Source organism: Sander vitreus, chromosome 4 (assembly GCF_031162955.1).
Source record: "Sander vitreus isolate 19-12246 chromosome 4, sanVit1, whole genome shotgun sequence".
Lineage (NCBI taxonomy): Eukaryota > Metazoa > Chordata > Actinopteri > Perciformes > Percidae > Sander > Sander vitreus.
In genome coordinates this window covers 477501-505000 of record NC_135858.1, presented here as the reverse complement: position 1 = coordinate 505000, position 27500 = coordinate 477501, and the positions used below count along the sequence as shown (strand labels likewise).

Genomic DNA, 27500 nt, shown 5'->3' with positions numbered 1-27500 from the left:
TTCGGATGAGCGGATGAGATGAGCGTAGCTATCGCGCGAGTGTTACCCAAATTAGAAAGTATTCCTTCATTGAAAGAGGAGCAAAAAACGGCTCTGGAGGCTTTTCTCGGAGGAAAAGATGTTGTTGCTCTTCTTCAGACGTGTACCGTGAAAACTGGTGGGGGTTGTCGTTGATGAGGTTCATGTCACATACAAATGGTACGTTTAAAACGTTAGCTACGTTAGCTAACCTAATTGTATGTTAAACGATGGCATTAGAAGAACAACAAGGTCCTTGAAGCCAAACTAACGCTAGCTACACTGACTTCTAGCTTCGTTGATCTGGCCTGTCTGTCACCATCATAGGTGGTGATTGACAGATGGTTCATCCAATCAGCTAACCAGGATTTTCGCCCCTTCCCAAAAGTTCTCCAACGTTACGTTCCCAGATGGATATGCCGAGCAAATGGGAAGCGATCCATCTGGAGTCAGGTTCTGGAGTCGGTGCATCCCTGGTGAAAACAAAGTGAGTTGATCTAATCCTGTGAATCCAGATCAGGACTTTTATTCTGAAAAACAAAAACCTGAGGAACGAGACAAACATCTACCGTCACGTCAACAAAAGACTGAAGAGTAAGAAGAGCTGAAGATGAGAGAGAAGAGGAAGGAGGGTAACTGAGGAGGAGGTTGCTCTGCCTCGATGTCATCTTCTAATTTGGGTTTCCTGGAGATGTCACAAACTAACAGCTGTTACTGATCAGCTCAGGATGGAAAGGCTGGAGAGACGATGATGTGTGAGGATTTCTTATCATTTATATTTAGTCAGTCACTCCATCTGCTTATAGTCACATCCATCACAGAGGTTGTTAGAAGTCCTCTACCAGGACTGAAGGTCTGCCTCCAGATTGGAGAGACTGTGAACTGGAAGTGCTGGGTGGGTTAGAGTCCATGAGCAAGTCTGGTGCTTCTTCTACATTAATCTTTAAAGGTCCAATATGTAATACATTTCCTGTAATAATCCAAAAATGACCCCAATGCGACATCAGATATTAAGGAAACGTGCTAAGTTGATCTTTTCTGACAACAATGCTAATGCCAGTATTTTGAAATTTCCGTTCCGTGACTTAATGTCTGTCTGTGTTTTGGCCTCTGTGTGTGTGTGTGTGTGTGTGTGTGTGTGTGTGTGTGTGTGTGTGGTGAGAGTGTGTGAGAGTGTGTGTGTGTGTGAGAGAGTGTGTGTGAGAGAGAGAGAGAGAGAGAGAGAGAGAGAGAGAGCGAGCGAGAGAGAGAGAGTGCTCCTCCGCCTGGCTGTGAAGTATGTCTGACTATATGAGACTAGCATCTAACGTTAGCTACTCCGCCTGGCTGTGAAGTATGTCTGACTATGTGAGACTAGCATCTAACGTTAGCTACTCCGCTGGGCTGTGAAGTATGTCTGACTATATGAGACTAGCATCTAACGTTAGCTACCCGCTGGGCTGTGAAGTATGTCTGACTATATGAGACTAGCATGTAACGTTAGCTACTCCGCCTGGCTGTGAAGTATGTCTGACTATGTGAGACTAGCATCTAACGTTAGCTACTCCGCTGGGCTGTGAAGTATGTCTGACTATATGAGACTAGCATCTAACGTTAGCTACTCCGCCTGGCTGTGAAGTATGTCTGACTATGTGAGACTAGCATCTAACGTTAGCTACTCCGCCTGGCTGTGAAGTATGTCTGACTATATGAGACTAGCATCTAACCTTAGCTGGCTGTGAAGTATGTCTGACTATATGAGACTAGCATCTAACGTTAGCTACTCCGCCTGGCTGTGAAGTATGTCTGACTATATGAGACTAGCATCTAACGTTAGCTACTCCGCCTGGCTGTGAAGTATGTCTGACTATGTGAGACTAGCATCTAACGTTAGCTACTCCGCTGGGCTGTGAAGTATGTCTGGCTATGTGAGACTAGCATCTAACGTTAGCTACTCCGCCTGGCTGTGAAGTATGTCTCATGTGAGACTAGCATCTAACGTTAGCTACTCCGCTGGGCTGTGAAGTATGTCTGGCTATGTGAGACTAGCATCTAACGTTAGCTACTCCGCCTGGCTGTGAAGTATGTCTGACTATGTGAGACTAGCATCTAACGTAGCTACTCGCCTGGCTGTGAAGTATGTCTGACTATGTGAGACCAGCATCTAACGCTAGCTACTCCGCTGGCTGTGAAGTATGTCTGGCTATGTGAGACTAGCATCTAACGTTAGCTACTCCGCCTGGCTGTGAAGTATGTCTGACTATATGAGACTAGCATCTAACGTTAGCTACTCCGCCTGGCTGTGAAGTATGTCTGGCTATGTGAGACTAGCATCTAACGTTAGCTACTCCGCCTGGATGTGAAGTATGTCTGACTATATGAGACTAGCATCTAACGTTAGCTACTCCGCTGGGCTGTGAAGTATGTCTGACTATATGAGACTAGCATCTAACGTTAGCTACTCCGCCTGGCTGTGAAGTATGTCTGACTATGTGAGACTAGCATAACGTTAGCTGCTGTGGTATGTCTGGACTTAGACTAGATCTATTAGCTACCCGCCTGGCTGTGAAGTATGTCTGACTCATGTGAGACTAGCATCTACCCGCTACGCTGTGTAGTATGTCTGACTATATGAGACTAGCATCTAACGCTAGCTACTCCGCCTGGCTGTGAAGTATGTCTGACTATATGAGACTAGCATCTAACGCTAGCTACCCGCTGGGCTGTGGTATGTCTGACTATATGAGACTAGCATCTAACGTTAGCTACTCCGCCTGGCTGTGAGCGTATGTCTGACTATATGAGACCAGCATCTAACGTCAGCTACCCGCCTGGCTGTGAAGTATGGTCTGACATGTGAGACTAGCATCTAACGTTAGCTACTCCGCCTGGCTGTGAAGTATGTCTGACTATATGAGACTAGCATCTAACGTTAGCTATCCCGCCTGGCTATGAAGTATGTCTGACTATGTAGACTAGCATCTAACGTTAGCTACTCCGCTAGGGCTGTGAAGTATGTCTGACTATGTGAGACTAGCATCTAACGTTAGCTACTCCGCTGGGCTGTGAAGTATGTCTGGCTATGTGAGACAAGCATCTAACGTTAGCTACTCCGCCTGGCTGTGAAGTATGTCTGACTATATGAGACTAGCATCTAACGTTAGCTACTCCGCTGGGCTGTGAAGTATGTCTGACTATATGAGACTAGCATCTAACGTTAGCTACTCCGCCTGGCTGTGAAGTATGTCTGACTATATGAGACTAGCATCTAACGTTAGCTGGCTGTGAAGTATGTCTGACTATGTGAGACTAGCATCTAACGTTAGCTGGCTGTGAAGTATGTCTGACTATGTGAGACTAGCATCTAACGTTAGCTACTCCGCCTGGCTGTGAAGTATGTCTGACTATGTGAGACTAGCATCTAACGTTAGCTACTCCGCCTGGCTGTGAAGTATGTCTGACTATATGAGACTAGCATCTAACGTTAGCTACTCCGCTGGGCTGTGAAGTATGTCTGACTATGTGAGACTAGCATCTAACGTTAGCTACTCCGCTGGGCTGTGAAGTATATCTGACTATGTGAGACAAGCGTCTAGCAACAGTTGTTGTGGATGTTCCTTGAGACTATGGATGCTGTGATCTCAGCCTGGCAACCTCCGTGAACTCTGAGTCTGGGGAGGAAGGGGCGGTATTTGGAATTTGTACTGCAGTAACTATTTTAAACACTAGCTGTCAGTATTACATATTGCACCTTTAAGTGAAAAAAAAAGAAGAAAACTGTGGAAAAAAACCTAATGAAAAGATCTGGATTCAAAGCTAAGTGAACACAAGAATAAAAGGTTAAAACCCAAATAGTTCATATGGTCTTTGGTATTAAGGAAGTGTGTGTGTGTGTGTGTGTGTGTGTGTGTGTGTGTGTGTGTGTGTGTGTACTTACGGAGCTGGTCTTGTCCTGCAGCAGCTTCAGGCTGCTCCTGCACTGCTCCAGCTCCTCGTGGATTTTCAGCTTCTCCTTCTCTGTTCTCTCATAGTGCTGACGGAGGTCCAATAGCTGGGACTGTGTCTCCTCATACTGCACACACACACACACACACACACACACACACACACACACACTTTCTATATCACATTTCATTTCCATAAATATCCAAGAAGTGACAACTTCAAGGGATTGTGTACCTCTCTCTGCAGTGTGTGTGTGTGAGCCTGGGACTGGTCCAGCTGGCTCTTCAGCTTGCTTGCATCCTGCAGGTGTTGATTCTCCAGAGAACCCAGTTTGTCCTGCAGAACCTCCTCCCTCTTCTCCAGAGACTCCAGACTGCTGCTGAGAACCAGACTCTGCTCCCTGGTGCTGCACACAAACAAGTGTTTTTTAGGGACTGACTGAGCCCTACTTATCCCAACTTCTAAAACCTAAAATTACCAGGAGAGCAAATGCACGATGATACATCAATCATCAACCACTGTCACTTTCTCAGCGTAATCAGACGGATCCTGATACATCTGACTCTTTGAATATGAGGCCTTTGCTTTGCGTTAAACAACCTCTGCTATTTTACCTATAAAAGGTAAATGTTACATTTCATAAAAATATAATCAACCCTTCTGACATTAGAGCAGCAGGTATTTATTTGTATGTTTGTGTTAGGGAACGGTTGACATCTCCAACATGTTAAGAGGCTAAAAGCACGTTTAAAACCTGCCCTGTTTCAGCCTCCTGGGTGCTAACGCTGGCAGGAGGATAACACGGTGTAGGCAGCACCGATTGTTTGTTTTTCTCGCTACTGACAGCACTACGTGACAACAAACAACAGAGCTACGTGTACTCTCCCTCCTGAGCCACAGCCACATGTTGTAGGCAGGTAGTTGTAGGTTGTGAATCTCAACAGGGACGGGACAGCGAGCTGCAGCTGACATGTGCAGTTTCACCAGAGTGGTGCGTTTCAGATATTCATGAGAAGTGCTGCCAATGGCACCTGCAGTTTATTTGAAACTAAACACAGCTGAAGCTCAGCTAAAATCCTGCTGAGCTCTCGGCTTCGATGAGAACATGCCGTGCATGTGTTTTCTCTCCATGGAGAACAGACAGAGCACAGAGCTGCAGTCGGTTAACCTGCTGACTGTTGGGTCTGGTTCAGTCAGCCGTCAGTCATGTGTCGTTCCCTCTTCGTCCAGTTCTGCCTGAATCAGCTGGACCCCACATTTCCTCCAGTCCTCCTTGTCCTCAGTCCTTCTTTTAACGCTGAATCTAAACTTTCAACCTGTCAGGACCTGTGGACTTCCTGTCAGCTGTCCTGAGTCAGAACTCCCGGGTCGATCCTTTTAGATTCAGCTACGAGTTTGGGCACTTTCTAATATAGAGTTTTAGTTTGAAGTGCAATACGTTCAGTTATTGGTGTGAGCAACAATGTCCTGTTTGATGTTTGGGGATTCAGAAAATGCTCCTAACCTCCCAGTCAGTCATATTTTAGGGGACAATGTATTTCTCGTTTCCTTGTGGTGTGTCAAACAGATGTTACCAAGAGATGTCATTTTGTACAAACATTCCTGTGTGATGCCATGATTGTTTAATATCTCTCATGATCTGTTCTGTAACATCTCTAACACCATCTTTAACAGTGATTATGTTTTTGTAAATGAAAGACAAAAGTTGTAATGGCCTGTGTTGTTGACCTGTACATAGGAACCTGTATGAGGAACCAGAAACATCAGTTTCTGGTTGCAAATATCACTGTAAATTAGTAAAAAGCTCCTAGGCTCGTGCACAGCGCGCGCACTATGCTTGTTACACACACAGGGACGCACAGCAGCACACACACATGCAGAAGATTACAAATACAAACATTACGGTGCAAATCCTCCATCATAACAGCAATGCTCCAAGGTCCAAACGCGCCTGGCTTTTAAAGGGAATGGGAGATGATCTCTGATTGGTTGATTGCATGTTACGCCCAAAACACACCTCTGATTAATGAAGACACTAAGAACAACCCTTTAGAACCATGACCCCGGCACACGGACTCTTTTTACCACCGTCAAACTAGCAAAAGTGGATTTGGACACGCCCTAAACACACCTGCACCAGGCGCTTAGATCGTTAAAATAGGGCCCAAAGTGTTAACGAATGTGAAAAATCGTGTATACCTGTTGGATTTAAATAAAGCATTTAAAATGTGTGTGCTGGGGTGTACCTGCTCAGCTCAGTCTCCAGGCGGTGCAGTTTGTCCGTAAGAGCTTTCCGTTCACCTCTCAGGCCATCACAGTCCTGCTGCAAACACACACACCGCTGCTGCAACGTAACACACTCCGCTGAAGAAGAGGGAGCATAGTTGTAATTAATATCTGTGCGAACCAAAACCAAACCAAAAGATGAATAGCGTATCGTTGGCATTTGGACTCTGTGCTCACCCTGTAGCTGGTTGGCGGAGCTCTGCTGGTGTTGCTGCTGTGTGAAGGCTTCCTGCAGCCTGCTGATCTCCCCCTCGTACTTGGCCGCCGTGTCCCTCCAGTGCTCCAGGTCAGATCGTACGCTGCCCAGGTCGGCCTGCAGGGCGGCGATCTCACGCTCACGCTCAGCCGTGGCTGCCTCCATGGCGTGCCGGAGGACGAGAATCTGACCGCACAAACACAATCCACAAGTCTGTCAGTAATGTCATAAAACTTGAATTTATTGTAAACGGACACACAGAAAGTCTGTTCATACAAGAGGGGGTCTGGTTTTTGCAGGAAGAAGTCAAAGAGAGTCAGAGGGGAGTCCGTAGGAGACAGACGGAAGTAAAAGAGACTCATAAGGGGTCAGAGAGGTGTCAGGATCAGTCAGAGGGCAGATAGGATGAATAAGAGAGTAAAAAGGTGCTGGGAATCAGAGGGCAGTTGGGAGAAGTCATAGGTTTCAGGAGGAGAGACAAGGGAGTAAAAGGGAGTCACTTATGGCGTTTTTCCACTACATGGTACCTGCTCGACTCAGCTCGACTCCACTCGCCTTTCTTGGTTTTCCGTTATGATAAAAAGTCCAGGTACCAGGGACTTTCCGCCTTTATTTAGGCGGAAAAAACACAGCAGCGAAAAGTTGAGACTGATTCAGCTTCTGGAGAAACTCAACCCAGTGTCACACTGCAGTGGCCAATCACGTAAGGAGCGATCAGACTCATCAGTCGGTTTTGAGGCGGTGTGGGAGTCCCGTACATCACTGCCTCTATCGCTGCCACAAGAACGTTTTCAAAAACTAAGAGGGTAAAAACTAAACATAAGCACTGGAGTTTGTGTAACAGCTGACTGTTTCCTGCAACAACAAAGCACTAAGCTAAGCACTAAGCACAAAGAGTCTCTTTCTCTCTTTCTCCATGAAATAAAGCTGCCTTCAAGTGTGGTTGGAAATGTCGAGATTTATAAACGATCTGAGGGAAAACAATAATTGGGAGATGGGAGTCAGGAAGAGTCAGTAGGAGACAGTAAAGGGAGTAAAAGAGAACCATGAGGAGTCAGAGGAAGCAAGAATGAGCTGGGAGGAATCAAAGGGGCATTGTGAGGAGTCACAAGGATGTTGTGAGGAGAGGGAAGGGAGTAAAAGGGAGTCTGTTTTAGTTCAGTTTGTTCCCTTAAGCACAGCTACTCGTCCTGGGGTTCCTGGGGAGGAGTCAGAGGGTAATATAGGAGTCAAACCTCCTCCTGGGCGCAGTAGAGCTCCTCTCTGGTGGTGCAGATGGTGCTCTCCCTCTGCTCCCTCAGTGCCTCCATGTCGGACTGAAGCTTTCCGAGCTGAGCTAAACACACACACAAACAAAGGGAAGTGAGCTGGGAGCGAGGTAGATTGTGACAAATACATGCTGTGTGTGTGTGTGTGTGTGTGTGTACTTACTCTGCAGGTACTGGATCTGTTTGGTCGACTCTTCAGTCTGCCGAGAGTTACTCCTCCTCTCCTCCTCCAGCAGAGCTACAGATAGACACAGACAGTAGCGTAGAAAATTAAGGGGGGAAAAAGGCAAAAAAATAAAATCTCAAAATGCCCCTGAAAACTGTGATAGAGGGGCAAGAATTTCCCCCAATATTTCATATATATGTATAAATATATACCAGTTTTGGCCAATATCCTAATCCTACATGAAGTACCATTTCTGTCTCTAACACACACACACACACACACACACACACACACACACACACACAGCGCTGTTACATATAAATGCATTGATAATAGCATAGTATGCTTTTTTCCCCTCATGTTGGCACAAGGTGGTGATTACTGAATGTATTTTAAAGGGCTGATAGAATGCAAAACCGAAGTTACCTTGTCATAGTGTAATAACGACAGTTTGGAGGGTAAATAGGACATAGAAGCTCAAAATCCCATTGATACCCCTTTCCTCTGCAAATCTCACATTTTGAAACTGCTGCTGAAAACGGGTGAATCTGAACAAAGCTAAAAGCTGACGTCAGCATCCCAACTCCTAGTCTTTGTCACGCCCCAACATCTGCATAGGCTACACCTCTGACCTGAGGTCAGCTTAGTCTTCTGAATCTAGCTAGGTCACGCAGATCTCCAGAGGTCCTCTATTTAATTACTAAATTCACTTCTGAGACTTTTTTATGCGAGAAATCAACTATGTAGAGGTCAAATATGGGCCTCTACTGTGTGTCTAACTGTGTGTCGGAGTTCAGCGGCCGGTGCTGCCGGTGTTGCTACCTCGCCGCCCGGCCTGCCTTCCTCCACAGACCCCGTCCTGCTGGGAGGTAGATGGAGCTTCGTCACGGCTAGCAGCCCATAGCTCCGTACCCGCGCAAAGTCACTGTTTTCTGGGTAAATGGACAACCAAACGCCGATGCCCTGACGGAGCTCCAGGGCCTGCAGCTCCCCTCTTCCTGCTAAATGGCCTGTGTGTGTGAATGAGAGCGCGGTCAGTGAGCTTGTTACGCCAGCAATCTCTTACCACAGGTTCCAGTTAATCTTATAATGTGTGTAATTAAAATGTGTTGAGTTATTTAAACAAACGATGGGGGAAATAAACGCCTCTTGTCCGCGAGTCTCATTGATAGAGCCTGCGGCTGGATGGAGCTCTATCAATGAGAGCGAGCTAGCCTCCTCCTAGACCTCTGAAACGAAACCCCTAATGTTCACAAAAATGCATTAAATTGAAATCAGACACCATTGTTAGCGTTATAAGACCTTGGGGTAGATGTTATATAAGTGGCGTGACGAAATTCTACCTGTAAATATATGAAAGTTATGCCGAAAGTGTAGCAACGATCTTTTCCCAAAGGATTAAATGGGACACATACTCTAGTTATGCCGGCAGCTGGCAGCCAGCCAGCTCCACGGAGCCCCGAGTACTCCAGTAGTCCAGTAACAGGGAAACGGTGACTTTCACTGGGTTTGGAGGTTGACGTTTTCTCGTCAGACTGTGTGGAGCTCCTGAAGTCCGACACGTCTTACCATCAATTTTCGTGAAACGGCCCATATTTGAGAGATATTTCTTGCATAAAAAAGTCTCAGAAGTGACTTTAATAACGAAATAGCAGACAAACAATGTATACCTTTGCAGTGTCTGAAATATGAGACCTGCTGTCTCGTCTCCAATGTGTTTGTATGGGGTTCGCTCAAACCAATCAGCACTCAGCTCATCTAAATATTCATGAGCAGACCATATTTGGAAGAAAAGCTCTTGTTCCCAATAGAGCCAGATTCACAGGGTAGTTAAGGACCCATAAAATAGCATTTGAGCAATATTCAGCCCAACCAATGTTACATCCCCTATTAGGAGACCTTAAGGAACAGTGTGAAATACCCTATATCATCACTCTATCACCCCTTTAATAAAAACAAAAAAAACAGCAAGTTAATGTACTAATTACCACCAACATTTTGTAGATGCCTGATTTTTTAGACAGTGCCCCCCCTATTCTTCCAATTTCCTACACATTTGGCCATCATCTTAATCTCGTACAATGTCATATGACGTACAATAACGACAAGTAATCTTTGAATGAAATGTCCTCACAACGTCAGAAAGAATATAAGAATGTGTGCATCCTGATTGGAGCTAGGATGTAGTCACAACTCGCGTTGGATGCACTGGCATCTTTTTATTTATAAAGCGGTATTAGGACTACTTCCTCCTTATCTGAACACTTACATCCTCCCGACGTCTGCAGGGACATATCACTTGCGTTCACAGGAACTGACTTTGGTAAAAAGGCTTTTTATTGTGCAGCAGCTTCTGCATGGAGTCAGCTTCAGTATGAGCTACAGTTGAAGGAGTTGGTCTCTTTTTATTCTTTTAAAGGCTTATTAAAGGATCTTGCAGAAAGGCAGTCAGTCTGTCATTGTTTTTAAACTGATTTAGGACCCAGATTGTCTCTTTATGATGACATTGCTGTTTGAATATGATGAGTGAAAGTGTGTCTATGTTGTTACTTGTTATTGTCTTTGTATTTATTTGAAACCACGCTGCTGCCACTTGCCAGGACACTCTTGTAGAAGAGATCGGTAATCTCAAGGAGTTTTTTTTTATCCTGGGTAAATAAAGGTTTGAATGAATCACAAAACTCCAATAATATCCATATAATATCAACTTACATTTAGCTCTAACACACAAATACCCTCCCAGACATGCCACTAGAGGTCTTTTTAGGGGTGTGAAGACGTCTCGTTCCTAGAGCTGGAACACAATCAATGCAACGTACAGTACTGTATCGAGGGATGGTTGCTTGGAGCTCCCTTCCAGCAGAGATTGCCAAAGCGTCTAATATATATATATATATATATATATATATATATATATATATATATAATAAACAAGTAAAGGATCATCTAAGGGCCCTAAGACTGTAACCATATGTTGTACTTTCTCTATGCATAGGATGTTGATATGTAAACCAAGATGTTATTCTGTGCTTATGTATTTATTGTGATATTTATTAGAGTACATGAAGAGGACTATGTATATTTATATTTGCAAAGGAAATAATACTAGCTATACTGCTCTTATTTCTATATTATATGAATGTTTGTCTGAAAATGTCTTATTTTTTATAGTTTTTTTTGTCCGTTTTGTCTGAAAATGTCTTATCTGTGGTAATGTTTTATGTTTTGTCTGGACCCCAGGATGAGTAGCTGTTGTTCTGCATCAGCTAATGGGGATCCTAATAAAATGAAATATCTGTGTGTGACATCTAGTGGGGTTATTTCATACTGTAAATTACCTTGTAGCTCCAGACATCTCTGCTTGCCAGTGTTGGCTAAGTCCTGGGCATCCAGAAGCTCTCTGTGGAGGTGGTGGATGACCTGCTCCGTGTCTTCAGGCTCTAGACCGGCCCGATGCAACTCCGCTGCACGCACACGCACACACACACACACACACACACACACACACACACACACACACGTAATGGCCATGTTATACACTACAAATCAATAAAGTGAACATTTGACTAGAATGAAGCCTCTTAAAGTGTCCATATTCTGTACATTTTCAGGTTCATAATTGTATTTTGAGGTTGTACCAGAATAGGTTTACATGGTTTAAAGACCTCTCACTGCTGTAACATCTTGGTTGGGAGTCGCACATGCTCAGTACCTAGGTAAGGACTACTAGCCAGTCAGAAGCAGAGTATGAGGGCGTGCCCTGACAGTACCTAGGTAAGGACTACTAGCCAGTCAGAAGCAGAGTATGAGGGCGTGCCCTGACAGTACCTAGGTAAGGACTACTAGCCAGTCAGAAGCAGAGTATGAGGGCGTGCCCTGACAGTACCTAGGTAAGGACTACTAGCCAGTCAGAAGCAGAGTATGAGGGCGTGCCCTGACAGTACCTAGGTAAGGACTACTAGCCAGTCAGAAGCAGAGTATGAGGGCGTGCCCTGACAGTACCTAGGTAAGGACTACTAGCCAGTCAGAAGCAGAGTATGAGGGCGTGCCCTGACAGTACCTAGGTAAGGACTACTAGCCAGTCAGAAGCAGAGTATGAGGGCGTGCCCTGACAGTACCTAGGTAAGGACTACTAGCCAGTCAGAAGCAGAGTATGAGGGCCTGACAGTACCCTAGGTAAGGACTACTAGCCAGTCAGAAGCAGAGTATGAGGGCGTGCCCTGACAGTACCTAGGTAAGGACTACTAGCCAGTCAGAAGCAGAGTATGAGGGCGTGCCCTGACAGTACCTAGGTAAGGACTACTAGCCAGTCAGAAGCAGAGTATGAGGGCCCTGACAGTACCTAGGTAAGGACTACTAGCCAGTCAGAAGCAGAGTATGAGGGCGTGCCCTGACAGTACCTAGGTAAGGACTACTAGCCAGTCAGAAGCAGAGTATGAGGGCGTGCCCTGACAGTAGCTAGGTAAGGACTACTAGCCAGTCAGAAGCAGAGTATGAGGGCGTGTCATGCTAGCAGCTAGGCGAGCATTATAACGTGTGTTCCAAAGTGACCACGTTTGTCTCTGAAGTAAAGGCTGGACTACAACAGAGCTGTTTGGAGCAGTTTGTGAACAGTGTTTTCTGTTGGAGATGGGAAGTCCCTTTGGGGGGACTTTGAGCTTTTTCACTTTGTAAAACTATAACATGCACAACAAAGATATATAACACAATAAAGGAAAGGGGGAAAGCCAAAAAGCATAACATGAGCACTTTAAAGGACCTGCAGCCACAGAATACAACTGAACAGCTCCCTCTAGTGGACAGTTTACTGTATTACTGACTCTTATAACCTCTTACAGTTACACAGAGCAGAACTACAAAGCAGAGACAAGCTGCCATGGTTACCTTTGAGCAGAGCTACTCTGTTCTGTGGTTCATTCAGCTCCTGGTCGTCCATGTTGCCGTCTGAAACAAACACATATTTCTTTCTTTCTTTCTTTTCTGAATTCTCAAACAAATATTATTAGAAAATAAGTCAAAATACGTGATTCTCATAGATGCAGAGAACAGCTTTCAACACTATTCAACAGCAGAAAAACCTTAAAACTCAAACTGATGAAAGGCCTGACTGAGGAAGTGATCACATCACATTCAACATAAATATAATTCTGGTTACGACATGACTCATTGTGTGTGTTTTACTGACCTGATGTGTCGTCACTGCTGCGGTCTTTGCTGGGACTCAGAGTGTCTGACATGTCGGACTCTTTGGCATCCATCTGATTCTCTGTGGACACACACACACACAGAGACACGCACACACACACACACAGAGAGACACACACACACAGACACACACACACACACACACACACAGAGACACACACACACACACAGACAGACACACACAGAGACACACACAGACAGACACACACAGACACAGACAGACACACACGAGACACACACAGACAGACACACACAGAGACACACACACGCACACACAGAGCAGACACACACACAGAGACAGCACACACACACACGAGACACACAGAGACACACAGACAGCACACACACAGAGACAGACACACACACACACACAGAGACAGACAGACACACACACACCCACACACACAGACAGACACACACACACACACACACACACAGACAGACACATACACAGAGACAGACGGACAGACAAACACACACACACAGACAGAGAGACACAAACACACACACAGACAGAGGAGAGAGACACACACACACACGAACACACACACACACACACAGAGACAGACAGACACACACACAGAGAGACACATACACAGAGACAGACAGACAGACAAACACACACACACAGACAGAGAGACACACACACACACAGAGAGACACACACACACACACACACAGAGAGACACACACAAACACACGAACACACAGAGAGAGACACACACACACACAGTTAGCCAGGAGGGGACAGAATTCAGATCTCTCACAACAGCAAAGACAGGGGTCAAAGGTGAGAGGTCGCTGTAGGATGGACAGGATGTCTCCCTGTCAGCACTAAGTCAATATAACAGTCCCTTGTTCACTAAAACATTTCTAAATGGATTAACAGGCAGGACCGACATGTGAGGACTATTCATTAGCATTTAATAATATGATCACAAGTATTAAACAGGAACCAGCACCAAAACATAACGGTAGGTAAGTTTCTGATGGTTATTAACTAAGGTCTATATAAAGAGACTTCAGATACAGTATTAGGGGACCACTAAGGTCTATATAAAAGAGACTTCAGATACAGTATTAAGGGACCACTAAGGTCTATATAAAGAGACTTCAGATACAGTATTAGGGGACCACTAAGGTCTATATAAAGAGACTTCAGATACAGTATTAGGGGACCACTAAGGTCTATATAAAGAGACTTCAGATACAGTATTAGAGGACCACTAAGGTCTATATAAAGAGACTTCAGATACAGTATTAGAGGACCACTAAGGTCTATATAAAGAGACTTCAGATACAGTATTAGGGGACCACTAAGGTCTATATAAAAGAGACTTCAGATACAGTATTAGGGGACCACTAAGGCCTATATAAAAGAGACTTCAGATACAGTATTAGGGGACCACTAAGGTCTATATAAAAGCACCCAAAGAGCAGCATGTCATAGGACCTTTAATTAACCATTAAGAGGTTCCACGGTACACCTGCACCGTGGGGAGTCCCGTTAACCCCTTGCGTCATGTATAAAACCAGTGTGTGTCTCCTGTACCTTTGAGTCGATCAGGGCTGGCCAGGATGTCGTCTTCTGCTGTCTGGTTGTTCTGTAGGTGGGCGTCCATCACTTCTACAAACAAACAAACACTTAGAACTATATTCTATCTTCACAAAGTCACCCATTCACCGTTTATGTCGAAACTGATTTTACGTCGGTCTCATCACATTCAGTTTGTTTTCTCTCCGATTTCTTTTCTGGATTATTTTTGGCCTTTATTGGATAGGACAGCTGAAGACAGGAAAGGGCAGAGACAGGGGGAATGACTTGTGACTAGTACATGGGCATGCTAAACCAGGTGAGCTATCGGCCCTTCTCTCTGATTTCTAGTGTTAGTTCACAGACTGAACTGCTCCAGGACTCTGACAACAGAAAGAAATGATTGATAAGCAGTCCTTCCAGAAAAATATGGAGTGTTTTGTGATTGTTTTGGGCTAAAATCCTTGATTATGCGGCACGTTTTCTTAAAAAATGTGATGGAATATGCGGGATATTTATGCAATATTATGCGATGATATTGCGGGAACTTGCAGAAACTGTAGTTTCATCGTCGCTTCATCACGTCTCTTCATCACGTCACTTCATCACGTCTCTTCATCACGTCACTTCATCACGCATTCAAGCTGTCATCACGTCGCTTCATGCACGCTCAGCTTCACTTCACGTCGCTTCATAGCGTCGCTTCATAGCGTCACTTCATCACGTCGGCTTCATCACGTCACTTCATCCGCGTCGCTTCATCAACGTCGCTATCACGCACGTCGCGTCATAACGCGTCACTTCATCATCGCCGTCACGTCACTTCATCATCGCTTCATGGCTTCATAACGTCGCTTCATAGCGTCACTTCATAGATTTCGCCGTCATCACGTCGCTTCATAGCGCTGTCGCTTCATAGCGTCGCTTCATAGCGTCACTTCATCACGTCGCTTCATAGCGCTCACGTCTTCATCACAGCGTCACTTTCATCAGCGTCGCTTCATAACGTCGCTTCATGGCGTCGCTTCATCGCGTCACTACGTCGCTTCATCCACGCCGCTTCTATCAACGTCGCTCACTTCATCACGTCGCTTCACGTCATCACGTCACTTCATAACGTACGCTACTAGCGTCACTTCATGATGTCGCTTCATAGCGTCGCTTCATAACGTCGCTTCAGCTTTACGGCGTCGCTTCACAGCGTCGCTTCATCACGTCGCTACATAACGTCACTTTCATCACGTCACTTCATCACGTCACTTCATGCGCGTACGCTTCATGGCGTCGCTTCATGCGCGTCAGCTTCACCATGTCGCTTCTAGCGTCACTTCATCACGTCGCTTCACGCGTCATCCCGATAAGCTTCGTCAGCGTCAGCTTCTTAGCGTCACTTCTGACGTCGCTTCATAGCGTCGCTTCATAGCGTCAAAGCTTCACGGCGATAAAGCTTCATGACGTCAGCTTCATCACGTCGCTACGACGCGTCGCTTTCATCGCGTCGCTACATAGCGTCACTTTATCACGTCACTTCATCGCGTCAGCTTCACGTCACTCATCGCTTCAGCTTCACTACGCGTCGGCTTCATCGCGTCAGCTTCATGATGTCGAAACTCCATAACGTCGCTTCATGACGTCGCTTCGCGACGACGTCGCTTCACAGCGTCAGCTTCACAGCGTCGCTGCATGCGTCGCTTCACGGCGTCAGCTTCATAACGTACGCTTCATAGCGTCGGCTTCATGACGTCGCTTCATCGCGTCAGCTTCACGTCGTCACGTCGCTTCATCGCGTCGCTTCATCACGTCGCTTCACCACGTCGCTTCACCACGTCGCTTCATAACGTCACTTCATCACGTCGCTTCATCACGTCGCTTCACGTCATCACGTCGCTTCATAACGCCACTTCACCACGTCGACTTCACAACGTCAGCTTCATAACGCCACTTCATCACGTCGCTTCATCACGCCGCTTCATCACGCCGCTTCACGCCATCACGCCGCTTCACCACGCCGCTTCATCACGCCGCTTCACCACGCCGCTTCATCACGTCGCTTCACCACGTCGCTTCACAACGCCGCCTCATCAGCGTCACTTTATCACGTCGCTTCATCACGTCGCTTCATCACGTCGCTACATAACGTCACTTCATGATGTCGCTTCATCACGTCGCTTCACCACGTCGCTCCACCATGTCGCTCCACCACGTCGCAACATTTTTCATCTTTCTGCTGAGATATTTGGGACTATTCTGCAACGAAAATGCAGGGATTATGACATCATGCAAGCCCCGCATATTTTGCATAAATATGCAGACTTTGGCTGATTATGCATTAATTACGGGATCGCATAATCGCGTTTTTCTGGAGGGACTGATAAGTAGGTTCTACCTGAAGCTTAGTTGAGCTCTTACCATCAAAGTTGGCCAGTTTGTGGATTGAAGAACTTACAGTCTCCTTCAGCTGTTTGACCGCTGCAGGGAGAAAAAAACAGAAAACCAGGAGATCGGTGAATAAAACCAACTCTAATCAGTTCCAATCTGGCCCAAACTCAGCAATGTCCAATAGGCCAACTGAACACACGGTAAATATAACAACCAGCAATCATGCAGCCATTTACTCTGACCCAGGGTGAGTCATCAGCTGGATTAGTGGCTGGTTAGTACAGATGTTAAGTGTTGGATCTCACTGAGCTTAAGTTGGACTTTAGCTCCAGAAGTTGCTCAAAAAAGTGAGGTTGTGTTCATTGTCTAGGACATTTCAAATCAAAAGAATCTGTGACAAGTAAGAGGAGACGTTAAAAAGGACTGGTTGCAGGTATTACATGAAAAAGTTAATTTGCTGTACACAGAATACATTAGTTTGTGGTACAGTTATGTTGCAACCTAGGACCTGACAGCTGTGTAATTTCTCTGGACAAGGGCATCAGATTGAGCTATCTTTTCATACACATTGTGTTATATCATCACTAACTAGAACACATGTTAGTGTGTTATTACCTTATCACTTTCGCATATCCATCTACTTCCTTACACCTCACTTTGCACCGGCTTTGTAACGCCCACTTAATTCTGTACTTTAAGTAGCCTATTGTACTCTGTATTCTTGTATTGTATTGAATGTGAAACTGTATGTTGTCCTGCATGCTCACGCTTTTCTTGGCCAGGTCGCCGTTGCAAATGACAACTCGTTCTCAACGGCTTACCTGGTTTAAATAAAGGTTAAACAAAATAAAAAATAAAAAGATTAATGGACTAAAACATGCAAAATGTAGACGGAAATTAACAAGCCATCATCACCTCGGTGGCATCTCACTTGTATGCCCCTGTGATGTAACACTATGATGTACTGCATACTGTATAAAACCTACAACACGTTGAAATAAAGCAGCAGTAGCTCCGTCTGTAGGGAGTTGGGCTGGGAACCGGAGGGTTGCTGGTTCAAGTATGGTGGTGGACTGGTAGCGGGAGAGGTGCCAGTTCACCTCCTGGGCACTGCCAAGGTGCTCTTGAGCAAGACACCGAACTCCCCCTCGGTCGATTTCAGAGGCAGATGTAAGACTTCTATAATGTCTGGGTGTCATTTCTGGGTTCAAGATGGCGCCGCTGTGTGTGTCTCGCTGCTTACCTGTGTTGGAATTATTGTATATTTGCCTCTTTCTACTGTTTGTCATTAGAAATGTGTCACCTCTGCTGGTGTATGACCGCCTGACTCTTTTAAGTATATATTATTCTGCGGAGAAAGTGCCGATCTACGGCTCCGATGGTCAATCTACGCCGCCGCCTTTCCTGGCGTCCATACCGGCCTATCTATGGCGTCAGCCCTGCCTGCCGCTCCGCAACAATCGCCGCAGGAGACGCGGTAAGAGAGGCGGAGTACGTGTCGGGCTCAGATCGTACCTGGCATCATCCTCCACCGGCGATCTGGGCTATCCTTGTGTTGGGTTTTCCGCGGAGTTCATCGGCTGCAATCCGCGGCGTTTTCTGGTACTCAGTTACCGGTGGCTCCGGGCGACTGTACCCGACTCCGAGTGCCCATCTCCCCGCTGCTGGAACAGGAAGCGCTCAGAGCGAGGCTGCGAGCGTGGGAATCTCCGCCCGATCAATCGTGCTTCCCAACAGACAGAAAGACGCTCAATTCGCATGGCGCTGATCGACACTAGATCACTCACGAATAAGACTTTTATATTGAATGACTTCTTTACGACAAATGCGCTGGACTTTCTGTTGTTGACGGAAACCTGGCTGAAACCAGGTGATGACAGCGCCTTCTCGGAGCTCCTCCCCCCAGCTGTTCTTTCCTCAACTCGCCCAGAGTGTCAGGTCGAGGTGGTGGGCTGGCCACTCTCTTCAAAGACGAGTACAGATGCAGATTATTACCTGCATCCTGTTATAATAGTTTCGAGCTTCAGCTGTTTGTGGCTGATCTGGATTCTCCTGTGTTGTGTGCAGTTATTTATCGCCCACCAAAACTCAACAAGGATTTTATGAGCTAGTTTTCAGAGTTTTTAGCTGATGTTCCTAAATATGACAAGCTCCTGGTTTGTGGGGACTTAAATGTCCATGTGTGTTGCCCCTCTAACCCACTTGCTCATGATTTTAAAACTCTTTTGAACTCATTTGGCCTTAATGTGTGGAAGGGCCGACACATCATCTTGGCCACACCCTGGATCTCATCATCTCATATGGGCTTTCAGTTTCACTCAGTGAAATAACAGAAACTGGTATTTCAGATCACTTCCCCATCAGGTTTGAGATCAGTGTTCTGCCACCTGCTAGTAGGCCTATATCCTCAGCTTCTATGCACCGCTGCATCACCTCCTCTACAGCTGGAGAGTTTGCTTCTGCGTTTGTGGGCTCACAGTTTTATGCAAATAATGGTCTGGTATCTCCCTCTTCCCCAGATAACATTCTCTCTGTGTTCCACTCCACATGCACTGACATTTTAGACTCTATTGCCCCTGTTCGGACTAAAACTATTAAACCTAAGGCGGACCCTTGGCTAAATGACACCACAAGAGCCCTTAGGCAACACTGCAGAAAAGCAGAACGAAGGTGGAAGAAGGACAATTTGCATGTATCTCTGGGTTTATTAAGGGACAGTCTAGCAGCATACCAGAAGGCTGTGAAGGCGGCGAAGATGCAGCATCTCTCATCTGTCATAGCTAGCAGTTGCCATGAATCTAGTGTGTTAGTCAATGTGATAAACTCTGTTGTGAATCCATGCACCTCTGCTCCGACAGATGTTTCAAACAGTGCATGTGAGCATCTGTCAGGCAAAACGCCAGTGCTAATCTCAATGTGTTTGTACCTGCTGCTCCTGGGCCCTCTGCTGTGTTTGGGGAATTTAAGCCAGTTTCTCTGACATTGCTAACTGAGGTAGTGCAACACATGAAACCGACCAGCTGTCCTTTAGACATTGTTCCTGCCAGGATAGTAAAGGAGGCTTTTAATAGCACCATTGGGTCAAGTCTTCTTACTTTTAGGTTCTGTCCCAGCTGCTTTTAAACATGCTGTGGTCAGGCCCCTACTTAAGAAGCCTCAGCCTCATTTTAGACCAGTTTCACATCTGCCTTTTCTGTCAAAGGTTTTGGAAAAAGTTGTTTTTATACAGTTACAAGCCTTTTTGCAACTGAACTGTGTGTTTAGATCACGTCACAGCACTGAGTCTGCACTGCTTGAGAGTGCACAGTGATACTGCCTTGACTGTGGATGCCGGGAATCCGGCTGTTTTAGTGCTGTTGGACCTCACAGCGGCGTTTGATACAGTGGATCATGCAGTCCTCTCTCGCCTTGATCAGTGTGCAGGCATCCGAGGCTCAGTACTTACATGGTTTAAAACCTATTTGACAAATAGAAGCTTCTCTGTCATGATTGGTGACTTCTCGTCAGCTGCTCCTCTCTCCTGTGGGGTACCCCAGGGTTATATTCTTGGCCCCATCCTGTTTTCTTTATATATGTTGCCTTTAGGGGCTATTATAAGAAAACATAACCTGTCTTTTCATTGTTATGCAGATGATTTACAAATGTATTTGCCTATGAAACCGAATGACAGTGTCGCACTAGACTCCCTGCTTAGCTGTATTAATGATATTAAGTTGTGGCTTTCACAAAACTTTCTTCATTTGAATGAAGCTAAAACTGTATCGTCTTTAGTACATCAGGTATGCCTAACGGTCCAGCTGTGAGTTTGGGAGCCCTGGCTTCATACCTTAAGCCAGCTGTCAAAAATCTGGGGGTTACTTTTGATTGCAACATGAAATTTGATAAGCAGATCAGCAATGTTGTTAGAATGAGCTTTTTCCAGCTTCGTCTCCTGGCTGAAGTTAAGCCCTTCCTTAACAGGCACGACCTAGAAAAGGCTATTCATGCTTTCATAAGTTCAAGGGTGGATTACTGTAATGCTCTCTATGTTGGTCTGACCCAGACCTCCATCTCACGTCTTCAACTTGTACAAAATGCTGCTGCTCGGAGTATCTGTCCGAGATCTTAACCCTGCGTGAGCAGAACCGGTCCTTGCGGTCCTCAAATCAGCTGGTTTTAGAAGTCCCGAGGTCAAAGTATAAACAGGGGGGTGATCAGACTTTTGCAGTCGCTGCCCCGACACTCTGGAACAAGTGACCCCCTGATAATCAGACGACTACAGCTGTAGGGCTTTTTAGGTCTAAACTCAAAACGTATCTGTTTAGAAAGGCTTTTAATACGTAGTAGTGGTGTGACAGCTTCCCTCTCCTACTTATATGTAACCTTTTCTGATTTTATTGTTTCTATGTGTCATTCTTTTTATTGTATGATATGTTATATGATGTGTGTTTTAGTCTTGGTTTCTGATGTGAAGCACTTTGGATACCTTTTGGTTACTGTAAAGTGCTATATCAATAAATGTTGATTGATTGATTGATTGATTGATTGATGTCTGCTGCAACCAGCCACAACGGCAGCAAGTGGGACTGACAGTAATGTTGTCTGCCCTCAACAAACAAAGAACACTGCTCAATGACGGCCAATGTTTGGCTGGTATCAGAAATGTAGGCAGTCAAGGAAAGTTTCCACAGATAAACCACTAAGGTCTATATAAAGAGACTTCAGATACAGTATTAGGGGACCACTAAGGTCTATATAAAAGAGACTTCAGATACAGTATTAGGGGACCACTAAGGTCTATATAAAGAGACTTCAGATACAGTATTAGGGGACCACTAAGGTCTATATAAAGAGACTTCAGATACAGTATTAGGGGACCACTAAGGTCTATATAAAAGACTTCAGATACAGTATTAGGGGACCACTAAGGTCTATATAAAAGAGACTTCAGATACAGTATTAGGGGACCACTAAGGCCTATATAAAGAGACTTCAGATACAGTATTAGGGGACCACTAAGGTCTATATAAAGAGACTTCAGATACAGTATTAGGGGACCACTAAGGCCTATATAAAAGAGACTTCAGATACAGTATTAGGGGACCACTAAGGCCTATATAAAAGAGACTTCAGATACAGTATTAGGGGACCACTAAGGTCTATATAAAAGCATCCAAAAAGCACAAAAAAATGCCTGTGGTATATACAGCGATGTTTCTCCTAGTTACTCACAATGAACCACCAACTGCAATAACTTTTAGATAGTTTCCAAAGCAAACTTAATTATTCTGAATAATGGGGACATTGTTTCTGGAGCGAGATGCTGCTCTCCTTTTCTATGCTTTGAGCACCACAAACGTTTATTGTGTTTAAGTCATTGTGAATATTGTGTGTGTGTGTGTGTGTGTGTGTGTGTGTGTATGTATGTGTGTGTGCTTGTTTTACAATATTCGTGGGGTCCAAAAACCGGGAGTCCAGTATACTTGTGGGGTCCCAACAGCTTTGTGGGGCCCAAAATGCTGGACCCCACAAGGTTAAAGGGCTGTTTGAGGGTTAAGACCTGGTTTTAGGATTAGGGTCAGAATGAGGTTCTGGTTAGGGTGAGGGTAAGGGTTAAGGTTAGGCATTTAGTGGTGATGGTTAAGGTTAGGGTAAGGGGCTAGGGAATGCATTATGTCAATGACGGGTCCCCACAAAGATAGTGAAACAAACGCGTGCGTGCGTGTGTGTATATATATGTGTGTATGTGTGTGTGTGTGTGTAGCAGCATACAGCAGGAATAGATGTAGTTTGTACTCACGCGGACACTCAATCAACTGTTGGATTCTAGTCGAGTCTCCTCCGCTGTTGTTAACATGACAGTTGTCTGATAGAAACACAGAGCACTGACATTACTAAGATGACTATCAAGAGTGGAGTTGGGTATTTATTTCAGATTTTATTATTTCTGCTCATCAATGCCATATCTCATTTAAACTGTAAACAATATATGTTGGAGGCAAACACATCCTATCCATATCTGAAGCAGATTGAGGCTGCATTTTTGCTTAAACATTAAATAAAAAAAATAGTACACTCAATCTTAAAGTGTAACTCTCGCCAAAATGCAACCTAGGGTCTTTTTGGCGAGAGTTACGCACTGGCTTTTCTGCCGACGGGTCCAAAAAGTGCCTCAGAACACACCGAAGAGACGCCGACTGGAGCGTACGTTCTGCGCGTGCGCGAGACGTAATACGTCTCCATAACAGCAGGCGGCGCTAATCTGTATTGTCGCCCAAAACGGTGAAAACCGGCAGCTGATTGGACGAACGTGTCACGTGGGTCTGGCTGCTCCTGGATTTCAAGAGGCGGGTATGGCTGCAGCCTGGAGCATCCCATGTCATGCCATCCCGTCTCATGTCATGCCGTCCCGTCTCATGCCATCCCGTCCCATGCCATGCCGTCCCGTCTCATGCCATGCCATCCCGTCTCATGCCATGCCATCCCATCCCGTCTCAAGCCATGCCATCCCGTCTCATGCCATCCCGTCTCAAGCCATCCCGTCTCATGTCATGCCGTCCCGTCTCATGCCATCCCATGCCATGCCATCCCGTCTCATGCCATCCCGTCTCATGCCATCCCGTCTCAAGCCATCCCGTCTCAAGCCATGCCATCCCGTCTCATGTCATGCCATCCCGTCTCATGCCATCCCGTCCCGTCTCATGCCATCCCGTCCCATGCCATGCCATCCTATCCTGTCTCATGCCATGCCGTCCCGTCTCATGCCATGCCATCCTGTCTCATGCCATCCCGTCTCATGTCGAGGCGTGTCCAACGGTAAGTTCAGCCGGTCAAAAATACGAAATCGCCAATTATTTTCCAGATGGAGTCACGGGTAAGTTTGTGACCACGTTTGCGATCAAGGAGGGTCTAGTGTATGTTTTGGTCATTCGAGTCGATACACTTCTTTATTCCCCTCTCTCCCTGCCGTCCTCTGACTCTCCGTCTCTACCCGCCGCAGACAGCTTCGCCCGAAGAGAGTCAAACCAGCTGAGGAAATAGACTTTCAGTTCACGGCTGTAACGTTACTGTTACATAACGTTACCGTACAGCGTCCAAGTCTGGTCCCAGCAACCTTTCTGTTGTCGTTAAGCTTGCTGATCTGGCAGAAAGTCACCGGCGCTTCGGGATCAGATCATGGGGATCAGACCTCCGGTGCTGGGTCTAATGTTATAATGTTCCCTGCTGCCGCTGCAGCTAGCTAGCAGAGCTAGAGTCTGCAGAGCTTGCGTTACCCGCTCTAGCTAAGCTGGGAATCAGACCAATCTGACACGCTCGTGTTTTATTCATATTTTCTTTTCTTTGCAGAATATGAAAGAAAAAGGCATTTTTTCATTTCTGTTTTCTAGTGATTACATTTTTTGTTATATGAAATAGGAAATGAAAATCGAAGCATGTTTAAAATGTTCACATTCCCTTTTGACAAGGAAAATAAACATGTTACACTCTTTTCCAAGACTTATGGACATTGCTGCAAATACAATTGCTTATCAGCAAGGCGAGAGGGCATGAGAAGGGAGGCGAGAGGGCATGAGACGGGAGGCGGGAGGGTGATGAGACGGGAGGCGGGAGGGTGATGAGACGGGAGGCGAGAGGGGCATGAGACGGGAGGCGAGAGGGGCATGAGACGGGAGGCGAGAGGGGCATGAGATGGGAGGCGAGAGGGGCATGAGATGGGAGGGCATGAGACGGGAGGCGAGAGGGGCATGAGACGGGATGGCATGAGACGGGAGGCAAGAGGGGCATGAGACGGGAGGGCATGAGACGGGAGGCAAGAGGGGCATGAGATGGGAGGCGAGAGGGGGAGGCGAGAGGGGCATGAGATGGGAGGCGAGAGGGGCATGAGATGGGAGGGCATGAGACGGGAGGCGAGAGGGGCATGAGACGGGAGGCGAGAGGGGCATGAGACGGGAGGCTCCAGGTTGCAGCCATAGAATGACTTTTTTTGTTTGCCTATAATCTGCATTTATTTTATAGACAGACATATATTTTTAAGTATTTTATTCATTTGTATGATAGTCGACGCAAGCTTTTACTTTGAAAAGCAAGAGAGATATTTTTTAAAGTATTTTATTCCAGACAGGAGCTTTTATTTTTGGAAAGTAGAAGCTCGGGGATGGCACCAGACGGGATGGCATGACACGGGAAGCTCCAGGCTGCAGCTTCTGATCCTATTATTAGCTGATTTAGAGGCATTATGACCCGAAACTACAGAAAATGCTTCATGTTAAATGGACTTCCTTCCTGCATGAGATTATTTCACGGTTTCATGACTCGCCAGCACTAACTGGTCTGCTATATTGTGACAACACACACATATTTTTAATGCATGTATAGCCAGTAATGAATACTGCAGAGCAGGTGGTCAGTTATTTTACTTTCTGGAATTGATAAGCAGAATCAAAAACCATCTTTCTTAATGAACACACTGTTCCCAATACCCAACCCTGTATGAGAGAGGACGAGACAGAAAGGGCCAAAGACAGAAATCATGAGAAAAGACAGACAGGTAAAAGCAGGTAGAAAGCATGACAGAACTAATGAGTTACAGAGAGAACGATACCTACACGGTCAGATAGATGCTCCATTAACAAAAGGGCAGAGGAGAAGTCGAAGCCATACAAGGCAGATATTTTCAGACGAATAAAGGTATAATACAGTGTTTCTGGACAGATACCACAACACTGTAAGAGCAGACAGGATGTGGACAGGCAAGCAGACAGCTAAGGCGTCAATCTCGGTTTCTCAATAACTTTTCCGTTGAACATATTACCATCAAACTAGCCTGGCTCCGCCCTCCTACGTACTTCCGCTGGTAGGACCAGGCTACCGTCAAACAGCTCGATACTCATCATCTCATTATTGTAAATCAGGAGTTTCTGAATCAGAGCACAACCTCACAACTCTCGAGTCAGAATGGAAACTCAAGATGGGACCAAAACAAAGAGTGAAACCCAAAAAAAAAGTCCCTGACATTGTCTAGGCAGAAAATGAGCAGGACTTTTAGATCAACCAAAGGCTCAACCTCTTCTCTCCCCCACAACATGCCTAGATAATGAAATCATTTAAGCAAAACAAGTATTGTAAAGAAAAGAAACATGACTCTAAGAAAGTCATTTCTTAAGCAATGATCCAGGACTGTCATATCCTACTGGCTGCCAAATGCACGTTAAACTACAAAAACCCAATTCCTATGAAGTTGGATAGAAGACAATGATTTGCAAATCCTTATACTGGAATTGGGGTTTGTATTAAAACAGTATATGTTGAGTATATTTTGAGTTTTATGTTCAAAATGAGGCTTGAAAATGCTTTGAAAATACGGAAAACTAGAAAAAAAGATCATTTCAGTAAAGAAAGGCTCCAGCTATATTCATAATACTTTCTGGAATCACCACATGATCAGGTTAACAAAGCCAGTATTTTGTCTTTTACAGAACCTCATTTCATGGGTTTTATTTTAATATTATGTTATTGTATCTCTTAATTTAATATCCTTTTATTCGTTTGTTTGTTTTACTGTTTCTCGATTAGATATCTGTTGAATTGTGCTGTTATTATGTCAGACGTTTTACGTTTATTCTGTAAATCAAACCCTGCTAAAGAACAGTGCTATATATTAATTAAACTTGATTATTATGATAAACTGACTACCATCAACATCTTCACCAAATGCACCATCATCGGTGTCTGTATCCTCCTCATCCTCGTCTTCCTCCTGGCTCTCAGGTGTCTGCACGCTCCGTTTGTCCTCAACAGGCTCCTCTACTGGTCCTTGGGAGACAATGTGGACATCTGTCGTGTGACCAGATCACATACATATACATATATATATATATATATATATATATATATACACACACACGATTTTGTCGAAACATTACCAGCCATGTTCACAACAAGAGTAAGAGTCCAAATGATGGCAGGTCCCTTCACAAAGTGGCTACTGTGGCAAAGTGAGCAGTGAGACAGTCACCTCCAGCATTCATATTCAGTGTTGTCATTCAATCACCAAGAAGTCAAATCAGTGACCAGAAGCTCTTTGTCCCCAGAAAACGAAAAACAAAGCAGTGGACAGTTTGGCAACCATGGAAGCAACCCATATTATCCAGAAACTGCAACCAGCCCTGCTCAGACTCGACAGAGTGCCTGTGTGTCCCTGAGACAACCTGCCTCTTTTCAAACAGCCACAGCCAACGATTACATATTTGAGTCCTCGTACATGCTGCTGTTGATCCTGGCAGCGTCGGCATGGTGGCCACAGGTGACACTGCAGGTCACGTGACACTTTTGAAGGCCTCATACACAATCATAAAAGAAACTCTCTCACTTTTAAAAAGTGTTTTAAACACTGAAATTGTGAGCCATTAGGTTGAATAAAAAACAAAAATGGTATGCACGGTGAGGCCAAAAACGTGCAAGCCTAAGGAACTTTCTGAGCTACAGTGATGCAGCTGCTCGGTACAGCCAGGTGTCCAAATGAAACCATTATGTTATATGTGTGAA

The 27500-nt window shown here is 45.4% G+C and overlaps 1 protein-coding gene across 12 annotated transcripts in view; it reads right to left on the bottom strand.

The window, feature by feature from the left end:
- slmapa (sarcolemma associated protein a) overlaps positions 1-27500 on the bottom strand; it is a 92468-nt gene that overhangs the window by 8410 nt on the left and 56558 nt on the right. For 3 of the 12 annotated variants that reach the window (XM_078247617.1, XM_078247619.1, XM_078247620.1), the window contains 13 exons: positions 26649-26789; positions 22756-22821; positions 17007-17066; positions 14616-14690; positions 13044-13124; positions 12743-12802; positions 11197-11322; positions 7856-7930; positions 7660-7760; positions 6406-6610; positions 6189-6306; positions 4177-4348; positions 3935-4069 (listed from right to left, as the gene is read on the bottom strand). In XM_078247617.1, coding sequence (XP_078103743.1) covers positions 3935-4069; positions 4177-4348; positions 6189-6306; positions 6406-6610; positions 7660-7760; positions 7856-7930; positions 11197-11322; positions 12743-12802; positions 13044-13124; positions 14616-14690; positions 17007-17066; positions 22756-22821; positions 26649-26789 — 1415 coding nt within the window. The remainder of the gene's footprint in view (positions 1-3934; positions 4070-4176; positions 4349-6188; positions 6307-6405; positions 6611-7659; positions 7761-7855; positions 7931-11196; positions 11323-12742; positions 12803-13043; positions 13125-14615; positions 14691-17006; positions 17067-22755; positions 22822-26648; positions 26790-27500) is intronic. The other 9 variants (XM_078247626.1, XM_078247629.1, XM_078247627.1 and 6 more) reach the window with 7 other exon arrangements.